The sequence below is a fragment of the Bombina bombina genome, chromosome 1, assembly GCF_027579735.1.
Source record: "Bombina bombina isolate aBomBom1 chromosome 1, aBomBom1.pri, whole genome shotgun sequence".
In the NCBI taxonomy this organism is placed as follows: domain Eukaryota; kingdom Metazoa; phylum Chordata; class Amphibia; order Anura; family Bombinatoridae; genus Bombina; species Bombina bombina.
This window is the reverse complement of record NC_069499.1, coordinates 1,433,414,881-1,433,440,855: the sequence shown is the minus strand read 5'-3', so window position 1 is coordinate 1,433,440,855 and position 25,975 is coordinate 1,433,414,881. Positions and strand designations below refer to the sequence as shown.

At 42.0% G+C, this 25,975-nt stretch overlaps 1 protein-coding gene across 1 annotated transcript in view; it reads left to right on the top strand.

Moving 5' to 3' along the window:
• The window catches only part of SETDB1 (SET domain bifurcated histone lysine methyltransferase 1), a 475,933-nt gene that overhangs the window by 163,910 nt on the left and 286,048 nt on the right, over positions 1-25,975 (top strand). The window contains exons 17-18 of the mRNA XM_053705493.1: positions 747-775; positions 863-992. Coding sequence (XP_053561468.1) covers positions 747-775; positions 863-992 — 159 coding nt within the window. The remainder of the gene's footprint in view (positions 1-746; positions 776-862; positions 993-25,975) is intronic.

The following is a 25,975-nucleotide window of genomic DNA, read 5'->3' as shown; positions in this document are numbered from 1 at the left end:
AGCTATATAGACAGCTCTGCTGTGGGTGTCCTCTTGCAGCTTCCTTTTGGGAAGGAGAATATCCCACAAGTAATGGATGAACCCGTGGACTGGATACACCACAAGCGAAATAAATTTATCAGGTAAGCATAAATTTTGATTTTCACTGCACGAGAGTCCAGTGGTTGTGTGCTTTTCACCACTACATTAATATGTAGTAATTACACTGCAGTTCTCTCTGGTAGCCAAGGCTATTCTTGGAAGACCAGATTGTCGGTCTTCAATGTAACCATGATGTGGACTTCAGTACATGTTTTATTCATCCTCATCCCAGGATTTATGCATTTGATATACCATAGTTTAGTTTTTTTATTACTAACAGGATAATTTAATTTTTTTATGGAGAAGCAATTTATTTATTATTTTAAATGTTGTACATTTCTATTGGTTTTTTATTTTGTAAAAACAAAACAAGCTATCTTCTCTTTATCATGTGTATTCCATCACACGTCTCCTTGACAAAGACCGTTTTTATTAATATTGGCAAATTTGACAATTTTTCAGTAGTAATTTTATGTAACATTGGAATTTAATAGGGAAAAGTTAGATAATTTTTCGGTAATGGTCCCTTTTTATTACTCTCTAAATATCAAGGGTATTTTAGTTTGAGTTTCTACTTTGTTCTATTTTTTCACACAACACATTCACTGCTCGTTGAAGCCAAGAGTCCTTCTGCAGATTTTTCATGAGTCTTTCCTTTGTTGCAGGATAATGAAGATGCAAACAGATTCCAAGGGTATGTACCCATCAATACATTATTTCTGCAGTTTGCAGAGATGCTATAATCATTTATCTATCTTCATTGTCTCTTTTTTGTCTGTAGATATGGAGAAAATCTAAGGACATATGGATATAATCCTACCCCCACCAAACGAGAGGGCATCCGAAGACCTGTTAGTAAAACAGCCTTACACCAGATCAGGCGACAGTCATCCGCTACAAATGCTAATGATGTAAGGAAAAACTACTGTGTTATCTGTAGGATGTTTGACTGCTTGGAGTGATAGAATTCATACAACATAACAAGGTTTTGGTCCTCCTCTTCTATGACATCAAATTCAGTGTTCCGCTCTAAATTCTACCTTTTGGTGTTATTTGAAGTGTTTGCCTAGCTATATACCTTTTTATCTAGGTTATTTTTACTGATCCTGCCAACCTGCTTTGTCCAGCTTTAAAGGGACAGTCAACACCAGAATTTTTGTTTGTTTTTTAAAAAGAAAGATAATCCCTTTATTACACATTCCCTAATTTTTCATAACCAACACTGTTATAGAAATACACTTTATACCTCTGTGATAACCTTGTATCTAAGCCTCTGCAAACTGCCCCCTTATTTCAGTTCTTTTGAAAGACATGCATTTTAGCCAATTAGTGCTGGCTCCAGGGTAACTTCACGTGCATGAGCTTAATGTTATCTATATGAAACACATGAACTAATGCCCTCTAGTAGTCAAAATGCATTCTGATTAGAGGCAGTCTTCAATGTCTAAGAAATTAGCATATGAACCTCCTAGAATTAGCTTTCAACTAAGAATACGAAGAGAACAAAGCAAAATTGGTGATAAAAGTAAATTGGAAAGTGGTTCCTATTTAAAGGGACAGTCTACACCAGAATTTTTGTTTTAAAAGATAGATAATCCCTTTATTACCCATTTGCCAGTTTTGCATAACCAATACATTTATAATAATATTCTTTTAACCTCTGTGATTATCTTGTATCTAAGCCTCTGCAAACTGCCCCTTTTTTCAGTTCTTTTGACAGACTTGCAGTCTAGCCAATCAGTGCCTGCTCCCAGATAACTTCTCGTGCACGAGCACAGTGTTATCTATATGAAATATGTGAACAAACACCCTCTAGTGGTGAAAAACTGTTAAAATGCAATCTGAAAGAGGTGTGCTTCAAGGTCTAAGAAATTAGCATATGAACCTCCTAGGTTAAGCTTCCAACTAAGAATTCCAAGAGAACAAAGCAAAATTGGTGATTAAAGTAAATTGGAACATTGTTTAAAATTACACGCTCTATCTGAATCGTGAAAGTTTATTTTGGCCTAGACTGTCCCTTTAAGTCATGAAAGTTTTTTTTTGGACATGACTGTCCCTTTAAAGGTGTTCAAGGAGTTTCTTCATTGTTTACACACGTGTATTACATTTTCTATCCTAAACTTACTGTACATTCTTTATATTTTATATTCTACAGAGAGTTTCCAGTCTTGATTCACCTAGTTAATACTTACCATGTTAGATCCTAGTACCCCTGGTGGAATGGATACAATTTGACCACTTTCCCTTTAGTGCCCTAATTGCGATTTCCCTCATTCCTAATTCGGTCTGTCGTAGAATTCTAGGTCTCTATCCTCTCCCCTTTTTGAGCTACACTGTGCTGGCTAGTGGTTGTTTGGCAGAAAGTTTAGTTCCTGTTATTCCCTTGCTTCTAGTCTGTCTGGTCTTTACAAGGGCTTTGGCAGGAGCGAGTTGCTTTGTTAGCCCCGCTGCCTGTATGGGAGACACTTCCTTAGGTCACTGACCTAGTGTCTATGCTGAGTGCACATGCACATAAGATTCAGTGTTTTTGCTTACTGCACAAGCAATACATACCAAGGAATGCACAGTATTTTTTATTTTCTGTCATAAAGGTGGTGAGAGGCCATTATCCTTTACTCCTGGGAGTAAGGCTATGAGGAGGCCAAGATTCCCAAAACTCCAAGAGCCCTTAAAACCCCTCCCACACTGGAAGCTAGTCTTGTCTTTTCCTTCACAGGAGTAGGGTGAAGAAGGTAGGTGCTCCAGTTTGTGAGTAGGGTTCTCAGACCGATTTAAAGTCCAGTTTCCCCTCAGACAGCTACTGCTTGAACAGGGGAAAGTCTTTGGAGTTTGGGTAGTGGCACAAAAACACTCTATGGGAGTTAGTCACAGGCCTATAATAGGTGTCGCAGGGACTGGCCTCTAGACTCCTGTTGGTTCAATATTATACTCCACATGTTTAGATCCTCTGCTGTCACAAGTACAGCACTGGATTGACTATTTACTGGAAGCAGTTCTTCTCTGCTTATGGTAAGTCCAGTAGTATGGGTGTCTGTCAGGTAAGTAAAGGGGTTGTTGTTTGGCACCTGCTTTCCCTGTAGGTTATTAGTAGGTACTCGCTTATGGGTATATAATAGCCTGGAGACCATTATGTCAGGCATTATATATAGCATGGTTATAAAATTACCCTATTTCACCCTATGTAGGCTTTGTATTTTTTATTATAAGCGCATTGGCTTATGTTCGTGCTGGCTTTCTTTCGTCCTTGTTTCTTGTTGGCGCACATCAGATTTCTTTTACAAGATATGACGAGTCCACGGATTTCATCCTTGTGGGATTAAACCTCCTGCTAGCAGGAAGTGGCGAAGAGCACCACAGCAGAGCTGTATATATAGCTCCTCCCTTCCCCCCCCCCCCCCCCAGTCATCCTCTTTGCCTGTGTTAGTGATAGGAAGAGGTAAAGTGAGGTGTTAGTTTTAGATTCTTCAATCAATAAGTTTTTTTATTTTAAAATGGTGCCAGTGAGTACTATTTTCCTCAGGGAGAAATCATCAGTCTATATCTTCCCAAGAGGAGTGGAGACATCTTATTTTTCTGCCCTGATGTTGATGATCTTAGCAAATGTTATCTAAATGTTATGCTCCCACAGAGTAGTTGAAGGTAGTGTAAAGAAACATCTTCAGTGTGGAGAACCGTGTCGTGCTACAAGCAGCATTGAGGTATGTTCAGTCATTTGTTTCTGGGGAGACTTGATGCATCAGAACAGGCTGACATTATTCCCTATCTGGGGAGGGGTAAATCAGTATGCACTACATGTATGGTAATGGTGTACCTGGATTTCCCTTTATATTGACTGCTATATGTGTCTAATATCACTTATGAGAATTATTCAGTATGGGCTAAACGCTGTGCGATGCGGTTGCTGGCTAAGTACGGTCATACATTTATCTGACCTAAGGGAGTACAGTTTTTTGTCATGCAGTTAGGCTTGATTTTGGTGCGACATGTTTGTGTAAGAGGGGCACATGGCTTCATATTTATTATAAACAACATATTTGGTTTTTCTTTGCAACCCATGCGGGTCTCTGTAAAGGCAAGTGTTACGCCCCGGGGGGGCGGGGCCTATTTTTGCACGCTCAGGCGCGCAGTATCATCCGGATCGCAGAGACAGCAAAGGCCTGGGCTCTGGTGGGGCCTAAATTGTTTTGCCATTAGAAGGATCTTCAAAGCTTCTCAAGCAGCAGCAGTATATTCCGGGGGCAGGTAGGCGCCACAGCAGAGCTGTGGCGAGGTGCAGGAGCCTGAATTAATAAAAAGTTTTTTTTTAACTGTCAAATCGCTTTATATTGCTTTTTTACAAATCTAAGCAAGCTGGTGCAATACTGTTGGCATATTTGGGGCACATTAAAAACAATTTTTATTGCCACAAACGCTGTTTTGAAGATAACAGAAAAATTGTTGCGCTTTTATTATTTAAAGGCGCAGTAAACTTTTTTTGTGTTAACATTTTTGTCTATATAATTTGAATTCAGAGCTCAATATTTTAAGTAAAGGATTATTATTGCTATTGCTAGTCTAACATGTCTGAACTTGAGGAAACTACTTGTTCTATGTGCTTAGATGCCATTGTGGAACCCCCTTTTACTTTTGTCCCTCGTGTACTGAAAGGGCCTTACAATGTAAAGCGCAAAAGTGGGTCTTAGGATGATTCTCAGTCTGAGGAGAATCAGGGTATACCGCCAAATTCTCCCCAAGCGTCACAACCTTTAACGCCCACCCAAGCGACGCCGGGTTCTTCAACCGTGTCTAATTCATTTACTCTGCAGGATATGGCTGCAGTTATGTGAACTACCCTTACAGAGGTATTATCTAAGTTGACAGTGTTACAGGGCAAACGCAGCAGGACAGAAGTCAATGTGAATACTGAGTCCTCTGATGCTTTGTTAGCTATTTCCGATGTACCCTCACAGGGATCTGAATTGGGGGTCAGGGAACTTCTGTCTGAGGGGGAACTTTCCGATTCGGGAAGTGTGTTGCCTCAGACGGACTGGGGCGTCATGTCCTTTAGATTTAAGCTTGAACACCTCTGCCTGTTAATTCGGGAGGTTTTAGCGACTCTGGATGACTGTGACTCTATTGTGGTACCACCAGAGAAATTGTGTAAAATGGACAAGTACTTAGAGGTACCTGCTTACACTGATGTTTTTCCGGTTCCTAAGAGAATTTCGGAGATTATTAGGAGGGAATGGGACAGACCGGGTATTCCGTTCTCACCTTCTCCTAATTTTAAGAAAATGTATCCGATATCTGACACTGATCGGGACTCTTGGCAAACAGTCCCTAAGGTGGAGGGAGCTATATCTACCCTGGCTAAGCGTACAACTATTCCTATTGAGGACAGTTGTGCTTTCAAAGACCCTATGGATAAGAAATTGGAGGGTCTTCTAAAGAAACTGTTTATTCATCAGGGTTTCCTTTTACAGCCGACGGCCTGCATTGTACCAGTTACCACTGCAGCGGCCTTCTGGTTTGATGCATTGGAAGAGTCTCTTAAGACTGAGACTCCTTTAGAGGATATTTTAGATAGAATTAAGGCTCTTAAGCTAGCTAATTCTTTTATTACAGATGCCGTCTTTCAGATTGCAAAATTGGCGGCTAAGAATGCCGGATTTGCCATTTTAGCGCGTATAGCGTTATGGTTAAAATCTTGGTCTGCTGATGTGTCATCTAAGTCAAAACTTTTGGCTATTCCTTTCAAAGGAAAAACCCTATTCGGCCTGACTTGAAACAGATCATTTCTGACATTACGGGAGGTAAGGGTCATCTCCTACCTCAGGATAGAACTGCTTAATTGAGGGGTAAACAAAATAATTTTTGTTCCTTTCGGAACTTTAAAGGAGTCCCCTCTTCTTTCTCTTCTTCCACCAAACAGGAAGGGAATTTTGCTTAGGCCAAGTCCATCTGGAGGCCCAACCAGGCTTGGAACAAGGGTAAACAACCCAAAAAACCCGCTGCTGCTACCAAGACAGCATGAAGGGGTGGCTTAATTGAGGGGTAAACAAAATAATTTTTGTTCCTTTCGGAACTTTAAAGGAGTCCCCTCTTCTTTCTCTTCTTCCACCAAACAGGAAGGGAATTTTGCTTAGGCCAAGTCCATCTGGAGGCCCAACCAGGCTTGGAACAAGGGTAAACAACCCAAAAAACCCGCTGCTGCTACCAAGACAGCATGAAGGGGTGGCCCCCGATCTGGGACTGGATCTAGTGGGGGGCAGACTTTCTCTCTTTGCCCAGGCTTGGGTAAGAGATGTTAAGGATCCAACACTGGAAATAGTGTCCCAAGGGTATCAACTGGAATTCAAAAATTCTCTCCCAAGGGGGAGGTTTCTTCTTTCAAGATTGTCTGTAGACCAGATAAAAAGAGAGGCGTTCTTACGTTGTGTAAAAGACCTCTCTACTATGGGATTAATTAGTCCAGTTCCAATACTGGAACAGGGGTGGGGGTTTTACTCAAATCTCTTAGTGGTCCCCAAAAAAGAGGGCACGTTTCGTCCTATTTTAGATCTAAAAAGTCTAAACAAGTTTCTCAGAGTCCCATCCTTCAAGATGGAGACTATTCGAACAATTCTGCCATTGATCCAGGAGGGTTAATATATGACTACCGTGGACTTAAAGGATGCATATCTTCATATTCCTATCCACAAGGATCATCACCAGTTCCTAAGGTTTGCCTTTCTGGACAAACATTTTCAGTTTGTGGCTCTTCCCTTCGGGTTGGCCACAGCACCCAGGATCTTCACAAAGGTTCTAGGGTCACTTCTTGCGGTTCTCAGGCCGTGGGGGAATTCCAGTGGCGCCTTATCTGGACGATATTCTGATCCAGGCGTCTTACCATCTGGCAAAGTCTCATACAGACATGGTTCTGTCCTTTCTGAGGACTCACGGGTGGAAGGTGAATCTAGAAAAGAGTAAACTAATTCCACAAACAAGGGTTCCCTTCTTGGGAACACTAATAGATTCTATATCCATGAAAATCTTTCTGACAGAGGTCAGAAAGTCAAAGATTCTGATTACATGCCAAGCTCTTCAGTCCAATCCTCGGCCATCAGTGGCTCAGTGCATGGAGGTAATTGGATTGATGGTGGCGGCAATGGACATCATTCCGTTTGCTCATTTTCATCTCAGACCACTACAACTGAGCATGCTCAGGCAGTGGAATGGAGATTATGCAAATTTGTCTCCTCAGATAGATCTGGATCAGGAGACAAGAGACTCCCTTCTTAGGTGGTTGTCGCCGGATCATCTGTCCCAAGGGACGTGCTTCCGCAGACCCTCATGGGTGATAGTGACAACGGACGCCAGTCTACTAGGCTGGGGTGCAGTCTGGAATTCACTAAAGGCTCAGGGTGTGTGGACTCAGCCGGAGTCTCTTCTTCCAAACAATATTCTGGAATTGAGAACAATATTCAATGCGCCTCAGGCGTGGCCTCAGTTGGCTTCGGCCAAATTCATCCGCTTTCAGTCAGACAACATCATGACTGTGACTTACATCAATCATCAGGGAGGAACAAGGAGTTCCTTAGCGATGGCAGAAGTATCCAAAAGGTCACTCTTGTTATCTGTCAGCAATCTACATCACTGGGAAGCGGATTTTTTAAGCAGACAGACATTTCATCTGGAGTAGTGGGAACTCCATGTCCGGATGTCTTTGCCAATCTGATCCTCAGATGGGGCAGGCCGGAATTGGATCTGATGGCGCCTCGTCAGAATGCCAAGCTCCCGAGATACGGATCCAGGTCAAGGGATCCTCAGGCCGAACTGATAGATGCCTTGGCAGTTCCTTGGTCTTTCAACCTAGCTTATGTGTTTCCACCGTTTTCTCTCCTTCCCCGGGTGATTGCTCAGATCAAACAGGAGAGGGCTTCAGTAATTCTAATTGTGCCTGCATGGCCTCGCAGGACTTGGTATGCCGATCTAGTGGACATGTCCTCTCTGCCCCGTGGAAGCTTCCATTGAGGCAGGACCTTCTCATTCAGGGACCCTTCCATCACCCAAATCTAGTTTCTCAGCAACTGACTACTTGGAGATTGAATGCTTGATTTTATCTAAGCGGGGGTTCTCTGATTCGGTCATTGATACTTTGATTCAGGCACGTAAGCCTGTTACTAGAAAGATCTACCATAAGATATGGCGTAAATATCTTTATTGGTGCAAATCCAAGGGCTACTCATGGAGTAGAGTTAAGATTCCCAGGATTCTGTCTTTTCTCCAAGAAGGATTGGAGAAAGGGTTATCAGCAAGTTCCTTAAAGGGACAAATCTCTGCTTTCTCAATTTTACTACACAAACGTTTGGCAGATGTTCCAGACGTTCAGTCTTTTTGTCAGACTCTTAGTTCTTAATGTTCTTCAAGGGGTTCCGTTTGAACCCATGCATTCCATAGATGTTAAGTTATTATCTTGGAAAGTTTTATTTTTGGTTGCTATTTCTTCTGCTCGTAGAGTTTCTGAGCTTTCAGCGTTACAATGTGACTCGACTTATCTTCCATTCTAATAAGGTGGTTTTACGTACCAAACCTGGGTTCTTTCCTAAGGTTGTTTCAAATAAGAATATTAATCAGGAAATTGTTGTTCCTTCTAAGAAGGAGCGTCTGTTGCATAACTTGGACGTGGTCCGTGCCCTGAAGTTTTACTTGCAGGCGACTAAGGAATTTCGTCAATCATCTTCATTATTTGTTGTTTTTTCTGGAATGCGTAGGGGCCAGAAAGCTACGGTTACCTCTTTCTTTTTGGCTGAAGAGTATCATCCGTCTGGCATACGAGACTGCTGGACAGCAGCGTCCTGAAAGAATTACGGCTCATTCTACTAGGGCTGTGGCTTCCTCATGGGCATTTAAAAACAATGCTTCTGTTGAACAGATTTGCAAGGCTGCAACTTGGTCGTCTCTTCACACTTTTTCCAAATTTTACAAATTTGATGCTTTTGCTTCCTCTGAAGCTGTTTTTGGGAGAAAGGTTCTTCAAGCAGTGGTGCCTTCCGTTTAGGTTCCTGTCTTGTCCCTCCCTTTCATCCGTGTCCTGTAGCTTTGGTATTGTATCCCACAAGTAAGGATGAAATCTGTGGACTCGTCATATCTTGTAAAAGAAAAGGAAATTTATGCTTACCTGATAAATTTATTTCTTTTACGATATGACGAGTCCACGGCCCACCCTGTCATTTCTAAGACAGGTATGTACATATTTTTATTAAACTTAAGTCACCTCTGCACCTTTGGCTTTTCCTTTCTCTTCCTAACTTCGGTCGAATGACTGGAGGGGGAGGGAAGGGAGGAGCTATATATACAGCTCTGCTGTGGTGCTCTTTGCCACTTCCTGCTAGCAGGAGGTTTAATCCCACAAGTAAGGATGAAATCCGTGGACTCGTCATATTGTAAAATAAATAAATTTATCAGTTAAGCATAAATTTCCTTTTTTGTGTTTGTGTCAGTTTTTGCCCATGTTTGCATTTGTTTCGTGCCCTTGCTTTTGAGAGTGGCTTTTGTGCTCTGCATTATCTTCGCATGTTGTGCACTATTTGATGTACACATGTTGTGTTTTTTTTTTTTTTTTTTTTTTTTTAGAGTACTTTGTTTTTCTCTGTTGAACGACTGTATGTTTGGCATGATGTCGGGTTAGTGCTCATCTGATGTTATATGGATATTTTACGCTCCTTAAGCTTGCTTAAGCTTCTGTTGAGGGGGGTAAGTTTTTTTAATTCCTTCCAAGAACTGCTTTATTTTGCTTATCCTGCCTTTTATGTTTAAATCATTGTTTGTCTCTTGATTTACTCATTACCTGCCTGTTAATCTTTTTTTCATTATGGCGCATACTGATCCTGCCCCATCTTATGAATACTTTCCTACTAATATTAAGTGTATTTTTTGTAAGCTGGTTGATATAATTCTCCCCTGCTTATATTTGCAAATCATGTGCAGATCATCTTATGCATTCTAATAAGTCCAATGTTGAAGTTGTTTCTAAGGGTATCTGTCCTCCCTCTGTTTGTTTGTTTTACACTGGAGACTTCTTCAGCTTTTGCTCAAGGATTTTAAATATTTTATGCGCTCCGCTATATCTGAGATGTTGGCAGCCATGCCCCCTCCAAGCGTAAGAAGGTGGTTACTGATAATCCCTCCGCTAGTTTATCTGATTTTAGTACGTCTAAGTATAGACTTTGTGGATGAATATCTTCTTGGTTTCTTTGTCAGGCCTTCAGGGAAATAGCCAGGATCAAGCAGGAGATGTCATCAGTAATCCTGATTTCTCCAACATAGGTGTGTCCGGTCCACGGCGTCATCCTTACTTGTGGGATATTCTCTTCCCCAACAGGAAATGGCAAAGAGCCCAGCAAAGCTGGTCACATGATCCCTCCTAGGCTCCGCCTACCCCAGTCATTCTCTTTGCCGTTGTACAGGCAACATCTCCACGGAGATGGCTTAGAGTTTTTTAGTGTTTAACTGTAGTTTTTCATTATTCAATCAAGAGTTTGTTATTTTAAAATAGTGCTGGTACGTACTATTTACTCAGAAACAGAAAAGAGATGAAGAATTCTGTTTGTATGAGGAAAATGATTTTAGCAACCGTAACTAAAATCCATGGCTGTTCCACACAGGACTGTTGAGAGCAATTAACTTCAGTTGGGGGAACAGTTTGCAGTCTCTTGCTGCTTGAGGTATGACACATTCTAACAAGACGATGTAATGCTGGAAGCTGTCATTTTCCCTATGGGATCCGGTAAGCCATGTTTATTACGATTGTAAATAAGGGCTTCACAAGGGCTTATTTAAACTGTAGACTTTTTTTGGGCTAAATCGATTGATATTAACACTTATTTAGCCTTGAGGAATCATTTATTCTGGGTATTTTGATTTAATAATATCGGCAAGGGAACATTTCTCAGCAGGCTGAATCTGATGTGATTACATTTAAATTTAAATTGGAACATCTCCGCATTTTGCTTAAGGAGGTATTATCCACTCTGGATGATTGTGAAAATTTAGTCATCCCAGAGAAACTATGTAAAATGGACAAGTTCCTAGAGGTGCCGGGGCTCCCAGAAGCTTTTCCTATACCCAAGCGGGTGGCGGACATTGTTAATAAAGAATGGGAAAGGCCCGGTATTCCTTTCGTCCCTCCCCCCATATTTAAAAAATTGTTTCCTATGGTCGACCCCAGAAAGGACTTATGGCAGTCAGTCCCCAAGGTCGAGGGAGCGGTTTCTACTTTAAACAAACGCACCACTATTCCCATAGAGGATAGTTGTGCTTTCAAAGATCCTATGGATAAAAAATTAGAAGGTTTGCTTAAAAAGATGTTTGTTCAGCAGGGTTACCTTCTACAACCCATTTCATGCATTGTCCCTGTCACTACAGCCGCATATTTCTGGTTTGATGAACTGCTTAAGGTGCTCGATAGTGACTCTCCTCCTTATGAGGAGATTATGGACAGAATCAATGCTCTCAAATTGGCTAATTCTTTCACTCTAGACGCCTCTTTGCAATTGGCTAAGTTAGCGGCTAAGAACTCTGGGTTTGCTATTGTGGCGCGCAGAGCGCTTTGGTTGAAATCTTGGTCGGCTGATGCGTCTTCCAAGAACAAGCTACTAAACATTCCTTTCAAGGGGAAAACGCTGTTTGGCCCTGACTTGAAAGAGATTATCTCTGATATCACTGGGGGTAAGGGCCACGCCCTTCCTCAGGATCGGCCCTTCAAGGCAAAAAATAGACCTAATTTTCGTCCCTTTCGTAAAAACGGACCAGCCCAAGGTGTTACGTCCTCTAAGCAAGAGGGTAATACTTCTCAGGCCAAGCCAGCTTGGAGACCAATGCAAGGCTGGAACAAGGGAAAGCAGGCCAAGAAACCTGCCACTGCTACCAAGACAGCATGAAATATTGGCCCCCGATCCGGGACCGGATCTGGTGGGGGGCAGACTCTCTCTCTTCGCTCAGGCTTGGGCAAGAGATGTTCTGGATCCTTGGGCGCTAGAAATAGTCTCCCAGGGTTATCTTCTGGAATTCAAGGCACTTCCCCCAAGGGGGAGGTTCCACAAGTCGCAGTTGTCTTCAGACCACATAAAAAGACAGGCGTTCTTACATTGTGTAGAAGACCTGTTAAAAATGGGAGTGATTCATCCTGTTCCATTAAGAGAACAAGGGATGGGGTTCTACTCCAATCTGTTCATAGTTCCCAAAAAAGAGGGAACGTTCAGACCAATCCTAGATCTCAAGATCTTAAACAAATTTCTCAAGGTCCCATCGTTCAAGATGGAAACCATTCGAACTATCCTTCCTTCCATCCAGGAAGGTCAATTTATGACCACGGTGGATTTAAAGGATGCGTATCTACATATTCCTATCCACAAGGAACATCATCGGTTCCTAAGGTTTGCATTCCTGGACAAACATTACCAGTTCGTGGCGCTTCCTTTCGGATTAGCCACTGCTCCAAGGATTTTCACAAAGGTACTAGGGTCCCTTCTAGCGGTGCTAAGACCAAGGGGCATTGCAGTAGTACCTTACCTGGACGACATTCTGATTCAAGCGTCGTCCCTTCCTCAAGCAAAGGCTCACACGGACATTGTCCTGGCCTTTCTCAGATCTCACGGCTGGAAAGTGAACGTGGAAAAGAGTTCTCTATCCCCGTCAACAAGGGTTCCCTTCTTGGGAACAATTATAGACTCCTTAGAAATGAGGATCTTTCTAACAGAGGCCAGAAAAACAAAGCTTCTGGACTCTTGTCGGATACTTCATTCCGTTCCTCTTCCTTCCATAGCTCGGTGCATGGAAGTGATCGGGTTGATGGTGGCGGCGATGGACATAGTTCCTTTTGCGCGCATTCATCTAAGACCATTACAACTGTGCATGCTCAGTCAGTGGAATGGGGACTATACAGACTTGTCTCCGAAGATACAAGTAAATCAGAGGACCAGAGACTCACTCCGTTGGTGGCTGTCCCTGGACAATCTGTCTCAAGGGATGATGTTCCACAGACCAGAGTGGGTCATTGTCACGACCGACGCCAGTCTGATAGGCTGGGGCGCGGTCTGGGGATCCCTGAAAGCTCAGGGTCTTTGGTCTCGGGAAGAATCTCTTCTACCGATAAATATTCTGGAACTGAGAGCGATATTCAATGCGCTCCAGGCCTGGCCCCAGCTTGCGAGGACCAGGTTCATACGGTTTCAATCAGACAACATGACGACTGTTGCGTACATCAACCATCAGGGGGGAACAAGGAGTTCCCTAGCGATGGAAGAAGTAACCAAAATTATTCTTTGGGCGGAGTCTCACTCCTGCCACCTGTCTGCTATCCACATCCCAGGAGTGGAAAATTGGGAAGCGGATTTTCTGAGTCGTCAGACATTGCATCCGGGGGAGTGGGAACTCCATCCGGAAATCTTTGCCCAAGTCACTCACCTGTGGGGCATTCCAGACATGGATCTGATGGCCTCTCGTCAGAACTTCAAAGTTCCTTGCTACGGGGCCAGATCCAGGGATCCCAAGGCGGCTCTAGTGGATGCACTAGTAGCACCTTGGACCTTCAAACTAGCTTATGTGTTCCCGCCATTTCCTCTCATCCCCAGGCTGATAGCCAGGATCAAGCAGGAGAGGGCGTCGGTGATCTTGATAGCTCCTGCGTGGCCACGCAGGACTTGGTATGCAGATCTGGTGAATATGTCATCGGCTCCACCTTGGAAGCTACCTTTGAGACGAGACCTTCTTGTTCAGGGTCCGTTCGAACATCCGAATCTGGTTTCACTCCAGCTGACTGCTTGGAGATTGAACGCTTGATTTTATCGAAGCGAGGATTCTCAGATTCTGTGATCGATACTCTTGTTCAGGCCAGAAAGCCTGTGACTAGAAAGATTTACCACAAAATTTGGAAAAAATATATCTGTTGGTGTGAATCTAAAGGATTCCCTTGGGACAAGGTTAAGATTCCTAGGATTCTATCCTTCCTTCAAGAAGGATTGGAAAAAGGATTATCTGCAAGTTCCCTGAAGGGACAGATTTCTGCCTTGTCGGTATTACTTCACAAAAAGCTGGCAGCTGTGCCAGATGTTCAAGCCTTTGTTCAGGCTCTGGTTAGAATCAAGCCTGTTTACAAACCTTTGACTCCTCCTTGGAGTCTCAATTTTAGTTCTTTCAGTTCTTCAGGGGGTTCCGTTTGAACCCTTACATTCCGTTGATATTAAGTTATTATCTTGGAAAGTTTTGTTTTTAGTTGCGATTTCTTCTGCTAGAAGAGTCTCAGAATTATCTGCTCTGCAGTGTTCTCCTCCTTATCTGGTGTTCCATGCAGATAAGGTGGTTTTACGTACTAAACCTGGTTTTCTTCCAAAAGTTGTTTCTAACAAAAACATTAACCAGGAGATTATCGTACCTTCTCTGTGTCCAAAACCAGTTTCAAAGAAGGAACGTTTGTTGCACAATTTGGATGTTGTTCGCGCTCTAAAATTCTATTTAGATGCTACAAAGGATTTTAGACAAACATCTTCCTTGTTTGTTGTTTATTCAGGTAAAAGGAGAGGTCAAAAAGCAACTTCTACCTCTCTCTCTTTTTGGATTAAAAGCATCATCAGATTGGCTTACGAGACTGCCGGACGGCAGCCTCCCGAAAGAATCACAGCTCATTCCACTAGGGCTGTGGCTTCCACATGGGCCTTCAAGAACGAGGCTTCTGTTGATCAGATATGTAGGGCAGCGACTTGGGCTTCACTGCACACTTTTACCAAATTTTACAAGTTTGATACTTTTGCTTCTTCTGAGGCTATTTTTGGGAGAAAGGTTTTGCAAGCCGTGGTGCCTTCCATTTAGGTGACCTGATTTGCTCCCTCCCTTCATCCGTGTCCTAAAGCTTTGGTATTGGTTCCCACAAGTAAGGATGACGCCGTGGACCGGACACACCTATGTTGGAGAAAACAGAATTTATGTTTACCTGATAAATTTCTTTCTCCAACGGTGTGTCCGGTCCACGGCCCGCCCTGGTTTTTTTAATCAGGTCTGATATTTTATTTTCTTTAACTACAGTCACCACGGTACCATATGGTTTCTCCTATGCAAATATTCCTCCTTAACGTCGGTCGAATGACTGGGGTAGGCGGAGCCTAGGAGGGATCATGTGACCAGCTTTGCTGGGCTCTTTGCCATTTCCTGTTGGGGAAGAGAATATCCCACAAGTAAGGATGACGCCGTGGACCGGACACACCGTTGGAGAAAGAAATTTATCAGGTAAACATAAATTCTGTTTTCTCCGTTTTGACCTCTCAAGGACTTGGTTTGCGGTTCTGGTACAGATTTTTCCTCCGTGGCCGCTTTGTCTGCGTCATAACCTTCTGTCTGAAGGTCCATCTTTTTTCATCAGGATCTAAACTTGATAGCTTGGGGATTGAATGCTTTATGCTTTAATGTAGATAGTTTTTTTCTGATTCTGTCATTGACACTTTGGTTCAGGCCCGTAAACCTGTGACAAGGAAAATTTATCACAAGTTTTTGGAAGGCTTTTATTTCTTGGTGTCAGGATTAAGCCTGTAATTAAACCAATTTCTCCTCCATGGAATCTTAAAGGGACACTCAAGTCAAAATTAAACGCAGAAAACATTCCTACTTTTTAAACGTTAAATTTCTCTGGGAACAGTCCCTAGGAGCTACTAAGTAACACATCTTATTCCCTATGCAACAGCTGAGTCTTGGAGAAAACCACAATAATCAAATCCCATCCACCTAAGAGCAAACTTTAACCAGAGGTAACACTCTCCCCTCCCCCTTTCTCTTTCTCCTTCCCCCATATCTATTCTCTTTCCTCCTCTTCAATTTCTTCTCACTTCAGACGTATACCTTTCCCCCATTTCCACCCCCTTCTTCCCCTTCAAACATCTTGTTTTGATTTGTCATTATTTTATTGATAGCTTTCATATATTTAAATCGAAAATACAACTCTTAATACAACACATCTGGTAGAAAGACAAAACAAGTGATCTTACAGCGTCTACAGTGAAAGAAGACGATTTACTCCTCTTCCAAGAACAAAACAAATGGTCAAATAGAGAACTTATACCCTTCACAATCCTGGCCATTTGTTAAGTCATAAAATGTGATTTTAATATGTGTAATTATTTATTGTATGTTCTTCTTTAATGTAATCAATGTAAGACCTCTTACTCTTTCAATAAAGTTTATTTCTTCTGTTAAGTGTGATCAGTCCACGGGTCATCATTACTTCTGGGATATTACTCCTCCCCAACAGGAAGTGCAAGAGGATTCACCCAGCAGAGCTGCATATAGCTCCTCCCCTCTACGTCACTCCCAGTCATTCTCTTGCACCCAACGACTAGATAGGATGTGTGAGAGGACTATGGTGATTATACTTAGTTTTATATCTTCAATCAAAAGTTTGTTATTTTAAAATAGCACCGGAGTGTGTTATTATCTCTCTGGCAGAGTTTGAAGAAGAATCTACCAGAGTTTTTGTTATGATTTTAGCCGGAGTAGTTAAGATCATATTGCTGTTTCTCGGCCATCTGAGGAGAGGTAAACTTCAGATCAGGGGACAGCGGGCAGATGAATCTGCATAGAGGTATGTAGCAGTTTTTATTTTCTGACAATGGAATTGATGAGAAAATCCTGCCATACCGATATAATGTCATGTATGTATACTTTACACTTCAGTATTCTGGGGAATGGTACTTCACTAGAATTACACTGTAAGAAATACATAAAGCTGTTTAATAACTAGAGATTATGTTTAACATTTTTGCTGGAATGTAAAATCGTTTTCATTTACTGAGGTACTGAGTGAATAAATGTTTGGGCACTATTTTTCCACTTGGCAGTTGCTTAATCTGTTTTCTGACAGTTTCTGTTCTCCCTCACTGCTGTGTGTGAGGGGGAGGGGCCGTTTTTTGGCGCTTTTACTACACATCAAATATTTCAGTCAGCAACTCATTGTATTCCCTGCATGATCCGGTTCATCTCTACAGAGCTCAGGGGTCTTCAAAACTTATTTTGAGGGAGGTAATTTCTCTCAGCAGAGCTGTGAGAATTATAGTTTGACTGAGATAAAAAACGTTTATTCTGTAATTTGTTTCCTGCTTTCAGAATTTGTTATCTTTGCTAATGGGATTAAACCTTTGCTAAAGTTGTGTTATTTACAAGGATTGAGGCTATAACTGTTTCAATTTATTAATTTTCAACTGTCATAGATCTTCTGTGCTTCTTAAAGGCACAGTACGTTTTAATATTATTCTGATACAAGCTTCAAGCTTTCAAACTGCCAAGTCTCATACAGAGTTAGTGCTGGCATTTCTAAGGTCACATGGATGGAAGGTGAACGAAAAGAAAAGTTCACTCGTTCCACTCACAAGAGTTCCCTTCCTGGGGACTCTTATAGATTCTGTAGAAATGAAGATTTACCTGACAGAGGACAGGCTAACAAGACTTCAAAGTGCTTGCCGCACCCTTCATTCCATTCAACACCCGTCAGTGGCTCAATGCATGGAGGTAATCGGCTTAATGGTAGCGGCAATGGACATAGTACCCTTTGCACGCTTACACCTCAGACCACTGCAACTGTGCATGCTAAGTCAGTGGAATGGGGATTACTCAGACTTATCCCCTTCTCTGAATCTGGATCAAGAGACCAGAAATTCTCTTCTATGGTGGCTTTCTCGGCCACATCTGTCCAGGGGGATGCCATTCAGCAGACCAGACTGGACAATTGTAACCACAGACGCCAGCCTTCTAGGTTGGGGTGCCGTCTGGAATTCTCTGAAGGCTCAGGGACAATGGAGTCAGGAGGAGAGTCTCCTGCCAATAAACATTCTGGAATTGAGAGCAGTTCTCAATGCCCTCCTGGCTTGGCCCCAGTTGACAACTCGGGGGTTCATCAGGTTTCAGTCGGACAACATCACGACTGTAGCTTACATCAACCATCAGGGAGGGACAAGAAGCTCCCTAGCTATGATGGAAGTATCAAAGATAATTCGCTGGGCAGAGTCTCACTCTTGCCACCTGTCAGCAATCCACATCCCGGGAGTGGAGAACTGGGAGGCGGATTTCTTAAGTCGTCAGACTTTTCATCCGGGGGAGTGGGAACTTCATCCGGAGGTCTTTGCCCAAATACTTCGACGTTGGGGCAAACCAGAGATAGATCTCATGGCGTCTCGACAGAACGCCAAGCTTCCTCGTTACGGGTCCAGATCCAGGGATCCAGGAGCAGTCCTGATAGATGCTCTGACAGCACCTTGGGACTTCAGGATGGCTTACGTGTTTCCACCCTTCCCGTTACTTCCTCGATTGATTGCCAGAATCAAACAAGAGAGAGCATCAGTGATTCTAATAGCACCTGCGTGGCCACGCAGGACTTGGTATGCAGACCTGGTGGACTTGTCATCCTGTCCACCTTGGTCTCTACCTCTGAAACAGGACCTTCTGATACAGGGTCCCTTCAAACATCAAAATCTAACTTCTCTGAAGCTGACTGCTTGGAAATTGAACGCTTGATTTTATCAAGACGTGGGTTTTCTGAGTCAGTTATTGATACCTTAATACAGGCTAGGAAACCTGTTACCAGAAAGATTTACCATAAGATATGGCGTAAATACCTATATTGGTGTGAATCCAAAGGTTACTCTTGGAGTAAGGTTAGGATTCCTAGGATATTGTCTTTTCTACAAGAAGGTTTAGAAAAGGGTTTATCTGCTAGTTCATTAAAGGGACAGATCTCAGCTCTGTCCATTCTGTTACACAAACGTCTGTCAGAAGTTCCTGACGTCCAGGCTTTTTGTCAGGCTTTGGCCAGGATTAAGCCTGTGTTTAAAACTGTTGCTCCACCATGGAGTTTAAACCTTGTTCTTAATGTTTTACAGGGCGTTCCGTTTGAACCCCTTCATTCCATTGATATAAAGTTATCTTGGAAAGTTCTATTTTTAATGGCTATTTCCTCGGCTCGAAGAGTCTCTGAATTATCAGCCTTACATTGTGATTCTCCTTATTTGATTTTTCATTCGGATAAGGTAGTCCTGCGTACTAAACCTGGGTTCTTACCTAAGGTAGTTACTAACAGGAATATCAATCAAGAGATTGTTGTTCCTTCTTTATGCCCAAATCCTTCTTCAAAGAAGGAACGTCTACTGCACAACCTGGATGTAGTCCGTGCTCTAAAATTTTACTTACAGGCAACTAAGGAATTTCGACAAACGTCTTCTCTGTTTGTCATTTACTCTGGGCAGAGGAGAGGTCAAAAAGCTTCCGCTACCTCTCTTTCTTTTTGGCTTCGTAGCATAATTCGTTTAGCTTATGAGACTGCTGGACAGCAGCCTCCTGAAAGAATTACAGCTCATTCTACTAGAGCTGTGGCTTCCACTTGGGCCTTCAAGAATGAGGCCTCTGTTGAACAGATTTGCAAGGCTGCAACTTGGTCTTCGCTTCATACTTTTTCCAAATTTTACAAATTTGACACTTTTGCTTCATCGGAGGCTATTTTTGGGAGAAAGGTTCTTCAGGCAGTGGTTCCTTCTGTATAAAGAGCCTGCCTATCCCTCCCGTCATCCGTGTACTTTTGCTTTGGTATTGGTATCCCAGAAGTAATGATGACCCGTGGACTGATCACACTTAACAGAAGAAAACATAATTTATGCTTACCTGATAAATTCCTTTCTTCTGTAGTGTGATCAGTCCACGGCCCGCCCTGTTTTTAAGGCAGGTAAATATTTTTTAATTTATACTCCAGTCACCACTTCACCCTTGGCTTTTCCTTTCTCGTTGGTCCTTGGTCGAATGACTGGGAGTGACGTAGAGGGGAGGAGCTATATGCAGCTCTGCTGGGTGAATCCTCTTGCACTTCCTGTTGGGGAGGAGTAATATCCCAGAAGTAATGATGACCCGTGGACTGATCACACTACAGAAGAAAGGAATTTATCAGGTAAGCATAAATTATGTTTTTAAAAAAATAAGTCACAGAATATGCGTATGCATATTTGAGATTGGCTGGCTGTCACATGATACAAGAGTAGTGGAAATAGACATAGCTTTGAAATTTGTCAGAAGATAATCTACTACTCATTTGAAGTTCAATCTAAGTGTGCTTTGTGTTTTTATCATGCATTTGTTGTTTATGCAAACTACTGTATTTACTGGTCCTTTAATTTGTTTAGCTTTTTAAGAGTTTTGCCTGTTTGATATTCAGCTTTTGTCCTGGAAGGTCTTGTTTCTTTTAGCTATTCTGCTAGAAGAGTTTTTGAATTGTTTGCTCTTTGTTGTGAGCCTCCTTATCTTGTTTTTCATCAAGATAAGACAGTTTTGAGAACTAAGTTTGATTTTTTGTTTTTGCCTATGGTTGTTTCTTCTGATAACATAATTGTAAGATTTTTGTACGCTTTTTTTGTCCTAATCCAAAGAATTCTAAGGAGAGGCTTCTCCATAATTTGGACGCGGTCAGAGCTTAATTTCTATTTGCAGGCTACTAGGGATTTTATACAGTCCTCTTGCTTCTTTGTTCATTTTTCTTGTTTCAGAAAGGGTCAGTAGGCTACTGCCGTTTAGCTTCTTGGTTGAAGCTTTTGATTCATAAAGCTTACATGGAGGCGGGTCAGTCTCTTCCTTAATTGATTACTGCCCATTTTACCAGTTCAGTTGCTATTTCATGGACCTTTGAGAATACGGCCTCTGTTGAACAAATTTGCAAGGCAGCTACTTGGTCTTCCTTTACATACTTTTTTATTTTGAACATGTTGATGTTTTTGCTTCTTCTGAAGAAGCTTTTGGTAGGAAAGTGCTTTAAGCAGTTGTTTTTGTGCATTACATATTATTGTATATTTTACTGCTTAAAAAGAAACAAAAAGTAATCTAAATGGAATAGTATAAGAAGTCTGTTTCCGCCCAGGTTACTCGTGGACACCACAGCTTTGGTATTAGTTTCCCAGGGGTAATAGATTGTGGACTCTCAACACCTTTATGAAAGAAACTATAATGTATGCTTACCTGATAAAATAATTTCTTTCACGGTGGTAAGAGTCCACTAGACCCGGTCCAATTATTTTCTATATTTTTTTTTTTTTATTTGTTTTATTTTTTCTCGCTGCAGTTCAAGTATCTTCTTTTTTTCCACTCTTTTTTTGTCTTGCTCTAATTTCTTTCCCTACCCTTTTTTCTGGCTTGGCTGTACATGAGTTTCCAGTAAGGTGGGAGTAGTTTTAAGGGCACTTGGAGTTTTAGGAATCTTTGCCTTCTTCTAGTGTCCAGTAGTATAATTCCCAGGAGTAATGGATTGTGGACTCTCACTATCATGAAATCAATTAACTTATCGGGTATGCATAAATTATATATTTTAAAAGCTTTTATGTATGTGGTAAGTGATTTTGCACTGCTGAACAGTTTGCTTAGATGCTTAAAAGGGACATTGTACACAAGATTTCCTTCTATTGGCAGTGAGAGTCCACGAGAAACATAACCTATGGTAATTAACTTTCTTGGCCACCAGGAGGAGGCAAAGACACCCCAACAAACAAAGCTTAAATATCCCTCCCACATCCCACTACCCTCCTAATAGTTCTTTTCCTCGTGTCATGGAGGTGGTCAGAGAGAGGTGATCTGTTAAAGAAATTAAGTTTCCTTCCATAAGGCAGGGAAAGTCCACAACTTTATTCCTTACCGTTGGGAAATACAACACCTGGCCACCAGGAGGAGGCAAAGACACCCCAGCCAAAGGCTTAAATATCTGTCCCACTTCTCCTATCCCCCAGTCATTCTTTGCCTTTTGTCACTATAGGAGGTGGCAGAGAAGTGTCAGAAGATTTGGATATTCCTATAATGGGTATGTTCCCTTCAAGAAAGGACTGGAGTTTACAAGCTGAGGGTCCTGGGTTACCATTCACCTTCGGGTTCTGGGTGTAACCTCTCTCTCTCTTGGGGGTGCAGTGCGTCTCGTTGAGGTTATGTGCTTCCCCTTTTGGAGCCCTGTGTGTAGGTCTAGCGGCTTCGATTGCCTGGAAGTGTGCCCTGTCTGGGAGTTCTCCTTTTGTAATCTGTTCTCTTGCTGGCCGCTTTTTACTTCTTGGCAAGTATTTTTCTGTATCATCCTAATGATGGCTGCGTTTTCTTGACTCAATGTTTTTTGTCTGGGTCTGTTGCACATTCATTTTTTTTTTTTTGTCTGAATACTATAGTATTCTGAGTTCTGACGATGTGAGGACTCCGTCTTCAGTTTTCTTTTAGTGCTTTTGCACGATGTTGAGAGAGAGGTTTCTCTGTTTCGAGGCCTGGTCCTAAACTTCTGGTTTCTGCTTGGTCTGGGCGTAGCCTCCCCTTGTCTGTCAGGACCCATTTGGGTCTTTGTGAGCTGGGCTCGCTATTGGGGGTTTTCCTTTTATGGAATTTGTGGTGACCTTTCGGTTCTTCTTTGCCTTATCCATTGGTGAGGGACCGCCTGTTGGGCGATTGTGTCTCCTGGAGGACTGTTGACTCAGTTGTGTCCGATTTTTGCGATATCTAGCTAGGCTTCTGGACTATCTGCGGGTCAGTGCCCTTGGGGCCTTTCCTTTTCAAAGTTTTCTTGGCTTCAGATGAAGCGGGGTTTTTGTTGGGTAGTGGTTTCTGGCTTGGTGCCCTCAGAATGGGCGGCCTATTGTACCCTCCCGTTTTGGCATTCAGTGTCCTCTTTAGCTTGGGTATTGTTTTCCCAAAAGTAATGAATGCAGCTGTGGACTCTTTCCAATTAGGAAGAAAAGCATAAATTATGCTTACCTTATTTCCTTTTCTTCCGTTGGAAAGAGTCCACAGCTCCCCACTTTTTTTCTACGTGGGTCGTCTTTTTATTCTTCTAGCACCTTTTTTTACCCTGATATTTCTTCTGCTGTTCCTTGTTCCTCGGCAGAATGACTGGGGGATGAGGGAAGTGGGAGGAGTATTTAAGCCTTTGGCTGGGGTGTCTTTGCCTCCTCCTGGTGGCCAGATTCTTATTTCCCAAAAGTAATGAATGCAGCTGTGGACTCTTTCCAACGGAAGAAATGGAAATTATCAGGTAAGCATAATTTGTTTTTGTTCAGGCTTTGGTTCGTATCAAGCCTGTTATTAAATCAATCTCTCCTCCTTGGAGTCTTAATTTGGTTTTGAAAACTTTACAGGCTCCTCTTTTTGAGCCTATGCATTCTTTGGATATTAAACTACTTTCTTGGAAAGTGCTGTTCCTTTTGGCTATCTCTTCAGCTAGAAGAGTTTCTGATTTGTCTGCGCTCTCTTGTGAGTCTCCTTTTCTGATTTTCCATCAGGATAAAGCTGTTTTGCGGACTTCGTTTAAATTTCCTCCTAAAAGGTGTGAATTCTAACAACATTAGTAGGGAAATTATTGTTCCTTCCTTGTGTCCTAATCCTAAGAATACTCTTGAAAGATCTTTACATTCTTTGGTTGTTGGATTGAAATATTATGTTAAAGCTACTAAAGATTTCAGGAAGACTTCTAGTCTATTTGTTGTTGTTTTTTGGTCCTAGGAAAGGTCAGAAAGCCTCTGCCATTTCTTTGGAATCTTGCTTAAAGCTTTTGATTCACAAGGCTTATTTGGAGGCAGGGCAACCTCTACCTCAGAGAATTACAGCTCATTCTACTAGATCAGTCGCCACTTCTTGGGCTTTTAAGAATGAAGCTTCGGTTGATCAGATTTGCAAAGCAGCAACTTGGTCTTCTTTGCATACATTTACTAAATTTGAGCATTTTGATGTATTTGCTTCTTCTGAAGCAGTCTTTGATAGAAACGTTCTTCAGGCAGCTGTCTCAGTTTGATTATTCTGCTTCTGATTTAATTTTTTTCTTCTATTTTATGTGAAATTTATGAGAGACTTATTTTTTTGTGTGGATTTAATTTTCTTCAGCGGAAATAGCGGTTTTTATTTAATCCCTCCCTCTCTAGTGACTCTTCTGTGGTCTTCCACATCTTGGGTATTTCTATCCCATATGTCACTAGCTCATGGACTCTTGCCAATTACATGAAAGAAAACATAATTTATGTAAGAACTTACCTGATAAATTCATTTCTTTCATATTGGCACGAGTCCATGAGGCCTACCCTTATGGTGGTTATGATTTTTTGTATAAAAGCACAATTATATTTCCAGTTCCTCTTTCTCTTGTAAAGGTGTATCCAGTCCACAGGTTCATCCATTACTTGTGGGATATTCTCCTTCCCAACAGGAAGCTGCAAGAGGACACCCACAGCAGAGCTGTCTATATAGCTCCTCCCCTAACTGCCACCCATAGTCATTCTCTTGCAGCTCTCGACAAGAAAGGAAGTATCAAGAGATATGTGGTGACTTAGTGTAGTTTTACCTTCAATCAAAAGTTTTACACTCAGGCAGAAATTGGAAGAAGAATCTGCCTGGAGGTTGATGATCTTAGCGGTTTGTAACTAAGGTCCATTCCTGTTCTCACACATAACTGAAGAGTATGGAAAGAAAACTTCAGTTGGGGGGACGGTTGGCAAATCACCTGATTTGAGGTATGTTCAGTATATTTTTTTCTAGAGAGATAAGGTCTAGAAAATGCTGACAGTACCTGATATATTTGAGGTAAGCCTGATAGTGATTTAACAGCGACTGGGATCATGCTTACAAGATAAGGGTAATTTTTATGTTAACTCTCATAGTACTTGGTGTTAAAACGTTTGCATAACTTAACAGAAAAAATGTTTTTTCTCTGAGGGTGATAAATCTTTATTTGGGGCCTAGTTTTCCACATGGCTGTTATTTTACTCCTAGGAGTAGTTTTTTAAGGCCCTCTGACTTTGAGTGCATGGTGGGAGGGGCCTATTGTTGCGCACTTTATGAGCAGTTGTTATACAGACTGAGACATCCAGCTTCCCTAAAGGAGTCCTCTGGCATCTAGGACCACTATAGAGGGGTTCTTTCCTGCAAAAATCGTGTTTAAGGGCAGGTAGGAGCCACAGTAAAGCTGTGGCAGTGTTTTTGACTGTTTTTTAACGGTTTTACCATTTTTCTAATCCGTTTTTGGGCCTAAGGGGTTAATCATCCATTTGCAAATGGGTGCAATGCTGCTTTAGTCTCTTGAACACACTGTAAAAATTTTGTAGAGTTTACTACTTTTTAACACTGATTTGCAGTTTATATGGTAGTTTTTTTCTCTTAAAGGTACAGTACCGTTTTTGTTTGATTGCTTTTTCACATTTATTAAAGTGTTTTCCAAGCTTGCTGGTCTCATTACTAGTCTGTTAAAGATGTCTGACATAGAAGAAACTCCTTGTTCATTATGTTTAGAAGTCATTGTGGAACCCCCTATTATAATGTGTACCAAATGCACTGACCTTTCTATAAGTTATAAAGACCATATTATGGCTTTTAAAGATTTATCACCAGAGGTTTCTCAGACTGACAAAAGGGAGATTATGCCATCTAACTCTCCCCATGTGTCAGAACCTATAACTCCCGCTCAAGTGACGCCAAGTACATCTGGCGCGTCCAATGAGTTTACTTTACAGGACATGGCGGCAGTTATGAATCATACTCTCACAGAGGTATTGTCCAAACTGCCAGGGTTACAAGGAAAGCGAGACAGCTCTGGGGCTAGAATAAATACAGAGCTTTCTGACGCTTTAGTATCTGTGTCTGATATACCCTCACAATGTACAGAAGCCGACGCAGGGGAGCTTCTATCTGTGGGCGACATTTCTGATTCAGGGAAGGCGTTACTTCAGTCTGACTCTGAAATGACAGCATTTAAATTTAAGCTTGAACACCTCCGCGTGTTGCTCAGGGGGTTTTTAGCGACTCTGGATGACTGTGACACCATTGTAGTCCCAGAGAAATTGTGTAAAATGGACAAATACTTTGCAGTGCCTGTTTACACTGATGTTTTTCCAATCCATAAGAGGTTTTCAGAAAT